At 42.6% G+C, this 16857-nt stretch overlaps 1 protein-coding gene across 10 annotated transcripts in view; it reads left to right on the top strand.

Moving 5' to 3' along the window:
• KCNMA1 (potassium channel, calcium activated large conductance subfamily M alpha, member 1) overlaps positions 1–16857 on the top strand; it is a 658697-nt gene that overhangs the window by 599406 nt on the left and 42434 nt on the right. For all 10 annotated transcript variants that reach the window (XM_004680710.2, XM_004680711.2, XM_004680720.2 and 7 more), the window contains one exon: positions 383–575. In XM_004680710.2, the coding sequence (XP_004680767.1) occupies positions 383–575 (193 nt within the window). The remainder of the gene's footprint in view (positions 1–382; positions 576–16857) is intronic.

Genomic DNA, 16857 nt, shown 5'->3' on the forward strand with positions numbered 1-16857 from the left:
AAACCCACCCCCTCGTTACATTCTGAAAGCCAGAGGTTGCCACAGGACAGTTAACTCAAATCAAGACAATTTCCAGGCAGTAAGAAGATGTAGAACCTGGCATTATTTCTCTCCCGCGTTTGTTAGTAATAGCTTGATTGAGTATTGAGAGCAAAGTCTAAAATGCTGCCATCAGCACCGACTACCCTTTAGATTAGCACACAGCTCTTATTCCCTTGAATGTAGTTAGGCCAGCTTAATGTCAAGGCATAAAAAAGATGCTTGTTAAATAATTTCCCAAAGCTCCGGCTCAATCTTTAATTTGTTTTTATTTTTCCCCTCTTTCGTCTGGACCCTGGGTCTTACTTGGCTTCTCCTTTCTTCCCCTGCCTCCATGCCAAAGGGTACGCCATTAAGTCGGGCTGATTTAAGAGCCGTCAACATCAACCTCTGTGACATGTGCGTTATCCTGTCAGCCAATCAGAATAATATTGATGATACTTCGCTGCAGGACAAGGAATGCATCTTGGCGTCACTCAACATCAAATCTATGCAGTTTGATGACAGCATCGGGGTCTTGCAGGCTAATTCCCAAGGTAAGGACAGCCTGTAATACTTCTCTGCTGTGCCTACGGGGGACAGGGGCTGGCAAGAGGGATATCCTTCACTCAGTAATTCAAAGAAGCTCACATCAGCCTGCCTGGCAGGGAAACCTGCGGACTCCGTGATGGCTTTCAAAGGGACATCTGCTGCTGCTTCTTGCCATTTCAGTTTGAGCACCTGAGCACCCCCACACAGAGAAGCCTGCCTTCTTCCCAGAGAACAAGCCAGTCTTTAAATTGCCACCCCCTTAGCCTTTCCAAACAGTGGCTGTATGATTAGGGTTACCAGATAAATGTCAGCACTGCAAAGATGCTGGCTGAACAATCCCCAGTGTTTCTCTGTGGTATAGTCGTCTGCCTTTGACATGGGATGGAGGTGTTAAGCTTTGCCATTGTTATAGCTGCTTAAAGTTGTTAAACTTTGCGTTGTTGTAATGTATCCAAGGATGGCAGTCTCTGGAGAGGTGACACTTGCCAGCCCACGCTTGGTCTATAGGAGGCACAGCAGTATTAAATGACGTACATCTGCCTTCTCTGCCCTGGCCCAGTCTTCCCTGTTATTTGCTCTGGGATTTTGGGCAGATGGTCTAAGTCAAGATGTCATCTAGGAATCTCAGAGAGGCAGCATGGCAGAAACCCCGTAACAAACAAACCAGCTAATCAGAGCCTCGGTGGAACAGGATACAAGGCATTTTCCAAGTGACACCTCTATGCACTCCTGTTGTGAATAATAAGATCATTGTCTCACGTGACCTGTGGGTTGGGCAATGCTGGGTGCTTTGTGGGGGACCTTCATCCTTCCAGGATCCACCAGGATCTACCCAGTCAGTGTGGTGCACCATGTCTTGTCAGCTCAGCATCACACCAGCTCTAAACTGGCCAGCATTGTAGGAAAACCAGGGGTAGTAACTCCTAGAATCTTCCCTTCAACTTTTGGACTGGTGTCTGCCAACGAGACCAGAGCACTGGGGCAAGATCTGGAAAGTAACAGAGAAAAAGTAGCTTGCATTCTTTGGAGGCAGCTGCCCATAGCCCCTGAGCAAAGGAGAGGTTCAAAGTTCTGGAGGAAGTTTTCTGACCATCACTGAGTTGGCTGCTAGGTACCAAGAGGGAGGGTGAGGCTTCCCTGAGGGTCTTGAGATACACTTCCCAGGACAACTCACTGCTTAGTGTTACAAGTAAGATATTTAATAGCAGTCTCTTTGACTTTTGCTCCTCCATCCTTTCCAATGACTTCTGTTCTTTAAATAACCTTGATTGAGATCGCCTGATGTTTAATTTTGATAACTCCATATTATCCGGTTCCGCTTTCTTCCCCAAATCTAGTTCTTGGTATCTACTATCTTGGCTGAGCTTGCAGGGTGGAGCAACATCTATGCAGCTGGTTGGGGAAGAGCCCAGGGTCTCTCTTAGGGTGCTGGGATATTGCTGGGAAGACCACTTCCTACGTGGCCAGCTGAGGGGCAGGGGCAGAGGAAGTGACAATAGCTGGCCTTTTAAGAGTGAAAAGAAGCAAGGTAGCAGCTGGTGTCTACCTTTAAGAACTAGCTGTCCAAAGTGTTTCTTTTCCTGCTCCCCTGAGTGGGCATCACCTTGTTAGTGGATAAACCTCGTTAGAATTACAGAATCTAATGTCTCTTCCAGACCTGGGTCAGAATATGCATTCTGATGGCGTCCCCAGGTGACTTTTGTGACAGCTTTAATGCACAGTAATTTTTCATGATAGCAAAACTAGCCCAGTTAACTTGCTGATCAACTCCATTGTCCAATTCCTCCTCCACTGGAAAGAACTAGCCAGGAGAATGCAAAGCAGTAGAAGCAGAAGGCTGCATTTGGGAAGGAACTGACCGGGAGGGCAGCAAACACTTGCCTCCACAATGCCTCTCTTCCCAAGTTAATCATTTTTGAGGTTTATAGGTCAGATCTGAAAGTGTAGTATAATTACATATGCATTTGGCATAGCTCTTCATTCTAGCTCTCCTGAGTCCTATCTTAGCCTCCCAGATCCTATATGATGGGCCAAACAGTGAAAGTGCTTCTTTCTCAGTGTCTCACCCAGTGTTCAGAAGCTTGAACTGTTTTATCACAGAAATAATCAAGAAAAATTGAGTTGGATGGGAGGTAGAGAGAAAAGGAAAAGGATGCTCATTTTTGTACATGAGAAAGAGGAGTATTGCTTTTGTACGCACAATGCACACATGCACACACATGTGTGCACTCACACACCAAATGAGGATGTGTTCTCTGGCCAGTGGGGTCTTCACAGACCCCTGGTCAGAGCAGTGGAGAGGAGCCTCCAGCCAGAAAGCCTGTAGCCAGAAAGCTGTCTGTTCTGCTCTCAGCAAGAGAATGTCAAAGCTGTGGGCCCACTGAGTCCATATTTCCTCTTGTTTTCTTATGCCTGCTCCTGTTAGTCCTTTGTTTCTAGTACCCTCTTCTGGCAACAGTCTGACCTTCCAAAAGGATATGGTTCATGTGACCATCAACACGAGAAATTGCTGCTTCCCTGACTGTCCATCATGTATACCTGCTCCTGGGGTTTGGCCCTGTCTGTGGGGTCACATGGATAAGCTGAGTTTCCCAGCTGCTTTTCCTCCTTTCACCCCTTTGGCCAACTGGAATGCCCATCTGGGCACCTGGCATGACCAAACTCCAAATGCATCGGAAATTCAGAGTATGAGTAAACTTCCCATTATTTTCAATTGGGGGAAATAAATCTAGCTCTCCCCCTCCCCCCCAGTGATAGCTAAACATAGATTTCTCACCACTGCCTCAATTTTCATCACTATTGATTTTATGAAACCTTCATTCTTCTCTTTTTCTTTACTTCTCTTGTTCTATATTTCCATCTCTCCAGAGCCCAGCAGGACAGAAACATAGACTTAGGACAAATCTGTGTGCTCTCAAGCCAAAATAGTCATGCCATCTTCTGGAACATGGCTCTAAAGTAATACAGTATAACAAGAAAAATGTGTTTTAACATTGCCAAGCAGCCTTCCTTGGGATTTGTGTTCAGACACTTGCCACAGCCTGTTATTTGGTCTTCTATGCTAACAGAAACTCTTTCTCTCTTTTCTTTTCACATTCCTTTTGGTGTCACTTTTCTAGCCCACATGGTGTCAGAACTGACCCAGCGTAGGGATTCTGGACCAGACATTTTCTGAAAAGATCTAAAATGTGATGGCTGGTTGTCAGAAACAATTACAGAGAAAGGTGGCATACTCTGTGCTGGATGGTATATCCGATGTGACAGTTGGGTCTATGAGATGCAGTTTTAATATACAGCAGGCAAGGCTGCAGTGACAATTATATAAAGCAGGTGAAGTCTCTTCTTGCTGGTCAGCAAACATCAGCTCAGAACCACTTTACAGCTCTTTACCAGCAACTAAGTGCCTTTATTTACAGAGCGCCTGTCACTTCCCTTTGGCTGGAGAGCTGGTGTATTATTTAGCACGCATTTATCTGGGGAAAACATTTCAATTTAAATCAGCTGGTACAACAGTGGCTCTTGCCAGACTGTTTCCCTGTGGTTCTAAAAGACAAGAACTGAATCTGATCTTGGAAGGGAGGCTAACGGAGGGAGGAACGATCCATGCTCTGAGAGCTGCTTGAGTCAGTGCATGAAAGGAGGGAGCATGTGATGGAGTCTCCTGTGATGCCTTTATATCAAATCATGAAATGAATGTCATATTGTTTCTTCCTGCTTAGCCTTCCAATAAGGGTAGCTCTAAGAGAAAAAAAAAGAGTAAATGAGTGTCTCTTTTTTTCAGGCACTAAACAAGACCTGTCTACAAAGGTGACTGGAATTCAGCCTCTCACTTTCCTTGTGGGGCTCAGAAGAGAGAGGGAGGCACCCCATAAGCCATTATCAGGCAATGAGACAAGGACCATCCTAGAAATACAGGAGCACAGAGGGGTTCCTGTAACAAGGAGTTGAAAAGGCTTGTAAGGAGAGGTGACCTTTGTGGATGAGTTGATTACCTATGACTATTGAGCACTTATAATGTAGCTTACACGACTTGAGGGATTGACTTTTTCCTTTTATTTAATTTCAATAAATTTAAATAGTAGCATGTCACTAGTGTTTACTGTATTGAGCATCATGGGTCTAGAACATACTTTTTTTTTTTTTTAAATTTATCCATTTGTGCATACAGAACTGGGGCACAGGCCAGAGGCTCAGGGGCGGCGAGAGGCTTCACCAGAGACAGAGTGGGGAGCAGAACAGGCAGATCGAAGAAGTACACTACTGAGGGGAGCAGCGGGCGGGCCAGGAGAGGTCTGCCACGCCATGTGGTCACCTCCAGGGCAGGCGGGAATCGAACTCATGCGGAAGCTGCTTCAGATTCTCAGTGCTGTGCTTTAACCCGCTGCGCCACCAGGGAGGGCCCCAACTTTTTTTTTTTTTTTTTTTTTTTTGGCAAGAGCAGTTGAATAACCTGTTGTCTAGAGAAGCCAGCATTTCAGCGTTCTGAAACAGTGGGAAGTAGGGAGAGTTGTAGACTGTATATTACTCTTCCAAGTTGTAGAATAAATGAAATAATCGGTTTTCATACGCCTCCCAGGACTAATGTGGATGCCCGAGGCTGAGACGCGCAGGCACAGGGCTCGTGCATCTGTGATTGAGCGCACAGGAGTGCGCATGCGTGAGGTGGATACCTGCGCAGGACTCTAGGCATCAAGGGCAGTGTCACACCGCTTGAGAGAGAACGCCAGAGAGATGATGGGGAAGAAGAAGGCAAGGCAGGGAAAATGCTGGGGGGTAGGGGGGGTAGGGAAAGTGAGGAGGAGGGAAAATGCCAGAGAGAGGGGAAAGCGCTCAGAGATTGGGGGACTGGAAGATTGCCTGCCCTCCTGCCTGCCTCTTTACTAAGCCAGACCCTCATGCCTACCTGGCCGGCAAGGTACCCCTCCCTGTCTAGTTGCTACCTGGCACAAGTCCAGATAGGAAAAGAAATAGCAAATTTCACAGCAGTTTGAGAGTTCCTTTTATTTTCAGAATGAGTATATGGACTAGGAGCATCATACTGAAGTGAAGTTGCCTAGAAAAGAAATGTTTCAAGGTTTAGGAAAAAGTTAAAGCATAGGAGAACGGAGAAGCAGGGAAGGATGGTACAGGCTGGAAAGGGAGAGAAACCTGGGTTTCTGAGAGGGAAGTCTGGATGGAGTGATGAAGACCTAAGTCCTGTGGCTGCTATTCTTGTTGCGAAGCTCTCGTTTGGTGTTCCTTGAGGAGTTAGAGAGTTGTACAGTTGTGACAAAGCTGATCATGACAATAGTTCAGAAAAGACTTTCCGTGTCCATGGAAGGGAGTTTCAGTAAGGACCAGCTGGAGCAGGTGGAAGGTGAGGGTGAAGCCTTCCTCATAGCCCTGGAGTGCAGAGCAGAAAGGGGAACATGTAGCAGTTGCCTTTAGTTTAAGAGATTGGGAGCAGGCAAAGGATTCATTGGTGCTGTGGGTGGGCTATTACAATGATTGGCCATCAGAACTAAAACAGATGGGAGGCAGACAAATCAAACCAGAGGAGGGGTTTATGGACTGAAGCCAGAATTAAAACAAATAATAGGCAAAGAAATAGGGACGTGGAAAATAAGTTAGAAGGAAAAAGAAAAATATTGGGTGGCTTCATTTAGAGGAGGGATATAGGGGAACCAAATAAGAGAGCAGAAGAAAAATAATAATGCAAAACACAACAACAACAACAACAACAACAACAACAAATTATAAATCAGAGACATCCTGCAGGGGATGGGGGTGGGAGGGTCCCTGGGGACTGTGGTGATTGTGCACAGGTGAATTGAAGGAAATTCTGAAGGGTCTGCACTGAGGGGTGCGGAGCAGTAAACACTGTTTAAAAATGAACAAGGATGTAAAGTATAAGTTTAATTAAAAACAGGGGTGTGGGGTAAAGCATGGGGACCGTGAAAGGTAGGAAGTTTGATCAAGTTGAGGAATGTATGATGACCTCAAAATGAAATGTTTCTGGAAGAGCCATATGGGAACTGGTGGAATTTCATGGAAAACAGTTCTTCTTTATGACAACTTCAAACCCAACGTAAAACTTATCTAAAAACCACAAACACCACCACCACCACTCACGGCTTTACTGCCGATGTTTCATGAGCATTTGCTGCCAGGCATTTTGCCAGCTGAGACTATTAGCTGCACACTGTAGTCACCTGAGAAATGCTAAACAAATATTAATGCCTGAATTGCATCTCAGCAATTATGTCTGGTCTGCAGTACAACCTGGACAAACAACCAGGATCTTGTAGCCAGGATTGAGAGCTGCTTGCCCTAAATGGTCATCAGAGGGGGTGTGTTGCTATTGGGATTGTGAGGAGGAGGTAACTGACGCTTAGAAAAGTTAAGTAATCTAGGAGAGTTTTTAAAATCTGATCTCCTGGTCTCTTGGGGTCCCTAACATTTTAACTATGTTGCTTCTTTAAGACATTTTTTTTTAGCCCAGTTTGACCTGCCTTCTTCCTTTCAAATTTATTGGCTAAAATCACTAGCTTTTCCAAGAAAAGTATTCTAAGTGCAGAGAGAATGGTCCAGGAGGAGGTGCTGGAGACACCAGACACTATTTTCTGCTTAACTGGCTGCATTTTTCAATCTTGTCTCTTTATTTGCGTCCAGGTGATACGGAAGAATATTAGTTGCCTAGTAAACAGACCTTTTTCCAGAACACATTCCTTTTGAAATGTGGCAGACTTGAGATCCAGCACTGAGATCTGTGCTGCTCTTAATAACACCACTTAGTCTCAAAGCCAGAGCACAATTCCCTTAGAGTCAGGGTCTCTTTAAAATATGGAGCATCTATTTCAGTGGCTGGCCTAAATTTGGATGTGGTTACTATTTTATCCCCTTTCCTGTTATATATTCTATATTCTCTGAATCATGCTACTTGTCCTACAGTATCCACAAATATTGAGCACCTTTTGTATGCCCACATTTGTGCATGACAAGCATTGCTGGGGAGACAGGTGCATAAGGTGCATTTCAGGTCCTTGCAGCCTCCTATGCAAACACAACCGACTAGTGTGAGAGTCTCACAATCCATGAGAGTTACTTTGAGGACAGGAAGCAAAAGATGGTGGACTTGAGAAACACTTTGGGAAAACGCTGCATAGGATTTCAGCAGGTGGAAGCAAACAGAGCTGGCTGCAATCTGAGATTAGAATGGAAGTCAGGGAGCAGAGGTACAGGCAGATGTAGTAGAAGGGCAATTTGGGTGGAATGCAGGATGTGTATTAGGCAGCAGGGAAAGATGAGGCTGAAATATAGGTTGGACACTGAAGACATTTTTTTTCTGAGTTAGGAAGTTATAAGTAACTTTTACACGGCTTTTGAGTTAGACTATAAATAATTCAGTAGGTACTGGGGGCTCTGGAAGGTTTCACAGCAAGAGTGCAATGGGCTTGGAGCTCTGGGAGATTGACCTGCCAACCCCATAAAGTATCATTTAGAGTGGAAGGAAGTGGGTGCAGGGTCACTGAGCAAGAACTGTACTTCTCCAGAAGGAGACCAGGCACTTGGGTCCAGAGAAAGAATGGGATTGAGCAGATGTAAAGCAGACAGTCTGACTGTGCACGCCCTTCCCAGTGGCAGGGTGGGGATGGGGACACGGGGCACTTAGGAAGATGCTTGTGGAGTGGAGGGCTGGCTGTGGGAGGAAGTGGTACTGGAAATGTTGGGATGTAGTAATAGTTCATTTCTACATGGACTTAGTGGAAAATTCATGTGAGCATGGGCAGTAGATGGGTGAAAATGAAGCCCTGGGTCCAGGAGAGGCTCACAGCTAGAGATTTGCCCCATTTTTCATAGTCAGAAAAGAATAGAGGAGAGCCCAAGGAGAGATGAATGAGCCCAAGGAGAGAGGAATGAGGAAACTTTAGTACAAAAATCCAAGAAGTGTCTTAGAAAGGCAGAGGGAACCTTGATCAAAGCTGCAGGACCACAAGCTGAGCTGGGATTGCGGTGCCCCTGGCGGAGTGTGTTTGTGTGGGAGGATCCTACGTCCCAAGTCAGGATAATGTCCTTTGCCTAATTTCCTCCCTTATACCCCCCACCCATAGTCTATGCCTCTTTATACCATCAAATGAATAAATAATTTTAGTGGACTCATTTGTGTGCTTGTTTGCTCAAGCACACACACACAGAGACACGGACACAGACACAGACACAGCACATTTCCTCTGGCCCTGAGGCCCTCAGCCATAGCACACTAAGTGAATGTCCACATATGAACAGATTCTCCTTTGCATTTGCACAAAGGCTACAAGCCTCAAGTTGGGGGTGATATTTTTTTTAGGGAGCATTACTAATGTCCTTGGTGAGGTAGCAAGTAATTGGGGACATAGGGTATATTCTAAAGTATAAGGTTTGTTGTTTGTTTTTTTACTGTTCCAAAGAAGAAAATGGTACTTCTATCTTATTTTGGGGTGAGACATGCAGATTGGACTCTAACTATTGAATGACAGAAGTCAGGATTCAAAAGGCCCTTTCTAAAGTGGAACTTTGGGACAAAACTCATATTGGGTTGTAATGAAGATCACCCCATACTGAGTTCTGAGTAATCACTAAAGACAGGCTGCATAAAGCTCAGTGACAGAAAAGTAATTTATTTTGAGCAGTGATTGCTACCTCCTGATCTGGCTGAGAAGTAATGTGTCAAGAGCTATGAAGGTTTGAAGGAGGCACCGACAAATGTAAGAACTTTGCCAAGGGGCCACCAAAACAGCAACATGTTTGGGCAAGATGTTTCTTGCCAACCAGTTAAGAGAACAGGACTTAACAGACCAAACAGGTCATTTTATCTTATACTCCTTTGGACCAAACTAGAACTGATGACTTACAATTCAGGAAAGCCAGATTTTAGCTGCACATAAGGAAGACATTTCCAGACGAGAATAGGCTGCATAAAAATGTGGAGTGGCCTATCACCACATATGCATTGCCAAAGGAAAGTTACTGGCATGATCCTTGCAATGGAGGGAAATTAGATGCAATGAGTTCTGTGGTCTCTTCAAGCCTTAATCTCTGGCATTTTTTTTTTTTAAATGACATAGGAATCTGTTTTAAATGATCTACGTTCTTATTCCAAAGGGAGATCTATGGGGTTTGGTAGGATTGGGGTCATAACCAGTGTATTACTGAAAGTTTTCATGTTCTTCCAGAATGGCGCTATCTTTGTGTCTAAGATGGGGAGTGGCCCACATTGGGGTGAGCACATCTGGCTTTTCCATTAATTCAACAGACCACCCCTATCTTCAATTCCCATGTCACTCTTCAACACCAGCTTTCCCCAATATTCTCTCTGCTTTCATTTCCCCAGTTTTGCCTCCTGCACACCCAGGCTTTCTCGTTCACTCTCAAATAGACCTACATACATATCCTCACACACATTCCTGTCCCTGAAATCAAAGATGCATTTTTTCAGCTGCTCCCACATAACATTTCATTACTACAATATTCTCTCTCAATTCTGAAATAATGGTGGGGAAGAAGTCATTTCTCTTTATACGCACTGAATGAACAAAGCTCAGTGCAGAAGTATTTTTCTTCAGTTGTAACTGAAACTGCTATTGGCTTCCATCCCCAAAACCAGAAAGACAATTATATTTAACTGTTTAGAGATTTATAAATACCACACTCGAGTAGCCTCTAGGTAGTAACTTTAGATACCCAGCCCAATAATTTTCTTTTATTGGTTTGTGATTTAGATCTTATTTTGAGTCCTCTATAATAAGAGTAGTACATTTCATTAAAAGAGCTTACTAAACAATAAAGAAAATCTGGCTTAGGGCTCTAAGCAAGTTTCAAGTACAGAAAGGGGCCTGCCCTGCTACATTTCTTCCATGGACTTCACAAGACGGATCTCAGCATCGTGGTGCAGACATATTTCAACAAAGCCGCAATTGCAGCTGTTTTTTAAATGACTTCAACTTGGGGAGAATCTTTCACACATAGAGGATTTCACCACATGAACTATCTTCTTCACATGGTCATTTCCTATTCCCATAGTGGATTCCTAGAGAAAGAAACAAGAATAACAATAATAACACCACAGTAGCTTTATCAGTGGAGACGGATACTTTCTAGACTACTTTCGGGTTTTATGTCCTCCATACATGAAGTTCATTCTTGGGATTGAATCTGAGGAAGTGGAAAAAATAGCCTTTTCCTTCCAACTGTATGCAGGGCAGGTGTGCTTCACCAGCCGGGATGTGCCATGCTTGGGACAAGTGACGGCAAAGGAAATATTAGCTTCAGAGACGGAAAGCAGCTGTGGGATGGTGTTGGATTGGACTGAGCTCAGCTTAACTTCAGGCTCTCATGCGCTGGTTTACTCCTCAGAACTCAAGTGCTCATTTAAAGGCTGCTTTTTAAAATTTGCAATTTTATTTTGTCAGTCCTGGCCCAAGCACATGCATGCACAATATCTCATTGACTCCCTGATCAACTGTGAGCAGAGATCATCAATCTCCATTTTACAGATGAGAAAGCTGAGGCTTAGGACAATTTAGAAACTTGCTCAGAATCTCATATCCACACAGAGTTGGTCCCAAACCTTCTGATGCTAAAGGCTGTACTTTTCTCATCACATTGATCTTCCCTATAAAAGAAAACGACTATTAGCCTCATGAGAACAGGTTTAAATCTACACACCTGCTTTTAAGGGACATGAAAGTATCTCCATGAACATACATTCTAGAAAGTGAAAGCATTTAAGGCATGACAGCCCCATTCCAAAACTCTTCCTTGCACCCAAAAAGCTGAAGTTTGCTTTGACTATCGTCTCCATAGTCCCCATAAGTGGGCCCAGCCTATAACAACAGAGACACTAGGATTCTCTGAGTTGAATCTTCCTTGTTGCCACAATTCGACAAACAAGAGTGGAGTTGGGAGAGAGGGGGATACATTTGTGATGCAGGCACTGATTTCTTTTGTCCAGAGATAATATAAATATTTTCAGGTTTTATCCAGCCATTTTGTTCTTTGGATTGAAATTTCCATAGAAGACAGTAGCGAATGAACAGACCACTCAAACTCCAAAACTAGGGATTTCAAGTGGATGTTCTACTCAGAAAATGAATATGGGAATAAAGTGCAAATGTGAAATCAGAGAAAGAAGAATTCTTGTCAACCATGGACTCTCTGAGGCCCCTGATGATAGATCCAAACTTATAGGGAATCTCAACAGGGCTTCTCATGACCATCAGTTTGGTTTAAACCCTATGCCTGAGATTCATGGCCCATGTCCATGTCATCATGGAACTAGCAGGATTTGTAGACTAAAGTGACAGAGACATATAAAAGAAATTGATGTCACAATTTGAACAGATATATTTAACATATGGAGTTTGGAACATTCCAGGGTATCTTGCAAAAGGCATGGTGTGAGTCATTGGTGACTTTCTGAAGCATTATTTAATCCATGTGTAGAGAAGATAGTACATATGTTTCAAACTAGCAAATGAGTCCAGTCAGCTGTCCTGTGCATTTTTGTCTTTATCCAACCTTTCACATGACATCCTAAAACTTTTATTCATTTTCTTAAAAAATGGCCCTGCAAAGAAATCAACTGATTTTTAAATATTGTTAGTTCTAGATTTAAGAATGTGTATGGTGCTTAAATTTTTGGATGGGCATGTCCTTGGGGAAGTTATTCCCCACATTCTAGAAGAACAGTGTGTTAGTCAATGGGTTTGTTATGTCCCTTCAGGAACGGTTTTTACCAGGTAGTCTGAGTGCCGTATGAATGACCACCTAGTGTGTTATGAGAAAGCAAAGGCTGCTTTGGGTTGTGATGACTGGGCTGGGGGTGGAGAGCTCCAGGTTGGTTGAAATTAGAAATAAGTAAGGTTATTGTAAGTAAAAGGGCTATAGGTATAATGCATGGCTGAGACTAAATGAGAAAACTCATGTAAGTAGGGAAAAGACTCAATTATGTGCCTACTAATATACCTGAAGGTTCTTAAAGGTCTCAGATTGTCAAAGGAAATGGTTTTAGGTGCAATCACTATGAACTTGGATAGACCCTCAGCAGAGTAACCTGTTCTATCATCATATTTACCTCCCTACTTCCACTGTCAAAACATATGAAATGCTTAGCACACCACCTCATAGATACATAGAGATACTTAGAAGTTTGTGGTGTGAGCAAGTGAGTGTTTTAATCCCAATATCTTTTATTTGCAGCCTGAGCTATTAGTTTGACCTCAAATGAGATCATGTAGTTCAGTGTCTTTATTAAATAACCGTATCCTTTCCTTCCAGGCTTAGCCACTCTCCTTTTGCTTGACAGATACACCAGATATACCTTGGATATGGGTTACAAAGATCTAGGACATTAAATTTGTCAGTAGGGCCTATGGTCAGACACAAACGTAGCAGCTTTCTCTGGTGTTAAATCATCCCCTTCCTTAAACTTTTGTAATATTTTCAGATCCTCAACTTTATACTGACCACATTTCAGTATTATTGCACAGTCTCAACTCAAGGATTGAGGAACCTATAGGAGTGAGACTTCTCAAAAGACCTCTCCATTCTCTGCTTCTGCGAGATTTCCTGGCCACACAAGGCGGAAACTCCTTTTAGCCACAGAAAGGCAAACAACTCTCTAGCCCCTGGGTAGGAGGAATTGAGCAGGAGGATTTTGTTGCTGTAATTTATGATGGTGAATCACAAGTGGGTCTAGCAGAGTGACAACACAATCATGTAGGGTCAAGAAACCAGATTTTAAATCCTAGTTCTGTCAATCATATATTAATTGACGTTGGATAAACATTTTATGATTTCATTTCTTCATCTAGGAAGTAGGCTTTGCTAAAGGCAATTTCACTTAAATAACCCTGAGGAACAGTGTATGATTGCAGAGAGGTTTTCTAAAGCATCAAGGGTTGTAGAAATAATAGGTTGCTATTTGTTTAAACCATAGCACATGTGGCAGGACAGACAGTTGCTTTTGAATGCCAGAATGCTGCCTATTAGGCCTGGAAAAACCGCTTAACCTCTGTGTCTCATTATTCTCACTGAAAATACTCATTTCACCTGCTCATAAATTGTTGTAAAAAAATTAAATAAGCTGTAGGACTTTCTCAGTATATACAGTACCTTTGCATGACTCAAAAAAGCACTCATGAAAAATTCTTACAATTGTGTTTGAACAGTATACTCTTCTGCTATCTTTTAGGGAACAATACTATAATTAATATGCACATACCATGTCAGAGCAGAGTGGTACCCACTAAGACTATCTATTGTCCAGTGCACAAATTCACAACCATTTATGGCAGCCCATAATGAATGGATGGATACAAAGCACTTGGTAATGAGGATGGATATCAAGCAACATCTGCTATTGTGGCACCACACACAGGCCCTTATTTAAGAAGAGGCTTGCCTTCCGGCAGCTCATCCACAGAAAATCTGGTGCACATCCACTTTACTGTAGATGGTGATGGCAGGAACTGATACTCAGATGAAGTGACACAGATCCACACTAGCAAATGGAAGAGCGGGGCTGATGTCAACCCAGCTGTTTGACAGGGGGAAGATACCTGGCTTTCCTCCTTTTCCTCTTAAAAAAAGTACTTTTGATCTGTAGCTAGGAGATCAATAGGTTGCTGAGGGTGGGGTCTCAGAACGCTTTCATTGCCTAATAAAATAATGACTTTCCCCCCTGTCCTTCCCCTATCTCCCCATAGAACTATTTGCCCACACAGTAAAGCAAAGTCACCGCTTTACCACAGCTAACATGGACCAGCTTCACATGAGGCTGCTGATTCAGTCAGTTTACACCTTCAGAGTCAGTTTACACCTTCAGAGAATTGGCGGCCTCCTAAGAGTGATTGCTAGAAGTTTAGAAGGCATATAAAGGATTACATCAGAGTGAGTAAATGAAAAATGAACTTGGACCCACAAACTTCTGGGTGCTTCCCTGATCCAAAAAGGGCAAAGAAGATAAACCAGGAGGGTGTGTCCTGAGAGATCAAGGCAGGTAGCTGCAGGGCGTTCTCTGAATGCCTAATTGGCATAGGAAATGGGAAGGATTTTGTAAATCTATCAGACCCCACTTTAATGACAAGGAAGGACAGTAAATAATGACTATCACCTTGAAGTTTCACACTTAATCTACAAACCTACTTTGAATAGGCCCGTAGGTGATTATAAATTCACAGTGGCTTTTTTTTCATTGTAACTCTATGAGAAAGTTCCATATTTCTAAAGGAAGCCCAGGTATCTCTCTTATTGTTTATTTGTTTATTTATTTGCATTTAGGATACTGAAGGATTTAAAAAAAAAAACTTTTATGAGCATTAATTATACACCATGCAAGGAAGCAATTGCGTCTATGTTATGAAATATTAAATCAAATGCTTTCCATTCCCAGATGTCCCAGAGATAAATACAGCAGTATTTTGAAGCCCCTGTTGGAGCTGTTTTGCCTGCAAATTTATTGTTTTGTCTCCACTTTCAGAAAGCCCTGTTTTCTGTGAAGTATGGCACTCTAGGTAGTTTTTAAGGCGCAAACTCCTCTGGAGTCGCCTGTGTCGGCAACAACTCTTATGTAGATGGCACACGAGGGATGGTGCACTGATCGGCTCCTTTAAGATGACAAATGGACAGAGAGTGTTATTGTCTTTGATTGCACGCCTTACATCATCTGTATGTAGGAATAAGAGGGCCATACTTTATCTTTAGCCATTTTATAAATATTTAAGTCCTTATAGTTGCCTAAAGATATTAAAGCATATTTTACAGTAGTCAGAATATAAATATTATATATAGCACAAGATACCAAAGTAGTTTAATGAATTCATAATTTTCTGTTCACATTTATTGGAATGTGTTTTATGTTCCAAAAGTTCCATTTAAAGAATAAGATACCATTCTGCTTTCTGACAACATACCCAGTGCTGGCCCGCATTTCCAGCCGGGTCTCACTTCCCGCAAGAGAGGCTTTCATTGGGAAGTCAGGATCCCAGGATGTATGTCCTCAAGCTCTACACTTAAATATGTATAAATCACTTTTGTGCAAACAATTCTGGTGCTTATTTATGTCATGTAACATTCCAAAGAGAAAACTTTTTATAGGCTCTTTTCTCTATTTCAAGAAAATTAATTCAAAAAATGCCAAGTACAATAAAGTGTAGTTTGCAGTTTTCCTCACCATTCTACCCCCTTTTGTAAGCAGGACTGGGACACCGACTTCACCAGGATACAGCCTGATTGAAAGTATTGATTTGGACAGTGACTTCCCAAAGAATCCTTTAACATTTATTCCCAAGTTATAAAATTCCAATTTGTTCTCCCCTTCCCCCTTAAGCTACGGAGTTCCAATTTGCTCCTTCCTTTTCCTAAATGCAGGGAAGTGACAAGGAGAATATTACTGCACCTCTTTTCAATTTTCTAATGAAATATAAAGACTTTCCTCTTTAATATTTCACAAAGTTTCTTCAGCTCCCAGCGGGAGTCCATGCTGGGTAATGTTTGCTAATTACCAACAACAAAACTAGACATACAACGCTGGTAAATTACCTGACCCTTTCCATTTTAATGAGACAACAAGGATTTCATGAAGTGCTGTTGTTTCACTGGTTAATGGTGTCAGCAATGTTGTAATTGTGGGTTGAGACACATTAGCTGAACAACCACGTGTAGAAAGGGCTTTCTCTCCACAAGCCCATTGGAGACTAGAGCCATATTATCATTAAGCCTTTGTCATTTGCATGCTGCTAATCACTTACTTTATTATCCTGTGTATCCATTGTCTTTCTTTAATTGCTCTTTAAATTAAAATTAAAAATAGTTCTAAAGCCCACAATGGCTGGGATAACATCTTGATTATGAAGATAACTTCCAGAAAATGGAACAACTGGTAACATATTGCAGGATTATGAGAGAGTCCCACTGTTACGTACTGTGCCTGCAGGCCCCAGGGGCCTAATTGTGGCGGTTTCTCTTCCTTTAGCCCATACTGTTTGTTTAATAAATGGTTATTTATGGCCTTTTCGGCCATTATAGCAACTTTGGAGAAAGTACATCCTTCTCATTGGTTGGGTACTGAAATTTCATTCTCCAGGCAAAGGCATAAAATTGAAAGGCGGGACCTGCACTCAAACAGATGAAAGACTCTGAAAAGAGACCCTCTTGATTTTCCTTCTGGATTATTCTGTATGAATTTGGTTTGAAAATTTGGGATTATGAGGGAGATAGGCTTAGAGCTGCAAGAAACCTCCGCGTGATCCCGTTTCACAGATGAAGATA

The sequence above is a fragment of the Condylura cristata genome, unplaced genomic scaffold (assembly GCF_000260355.1).
Source record: "Condylura cristata isolate star-nosed mole 26May11 unplaced genomic scaffold, ConCri1.0 scaffold00011, whole genome shotgun sequence".
NCBI classification, from domain to species: Eukaryota; Metazoa; Chordata; class Mammalia; order Eulipotyphla; family Talpidae; genus Condylura; species Condylura cristata.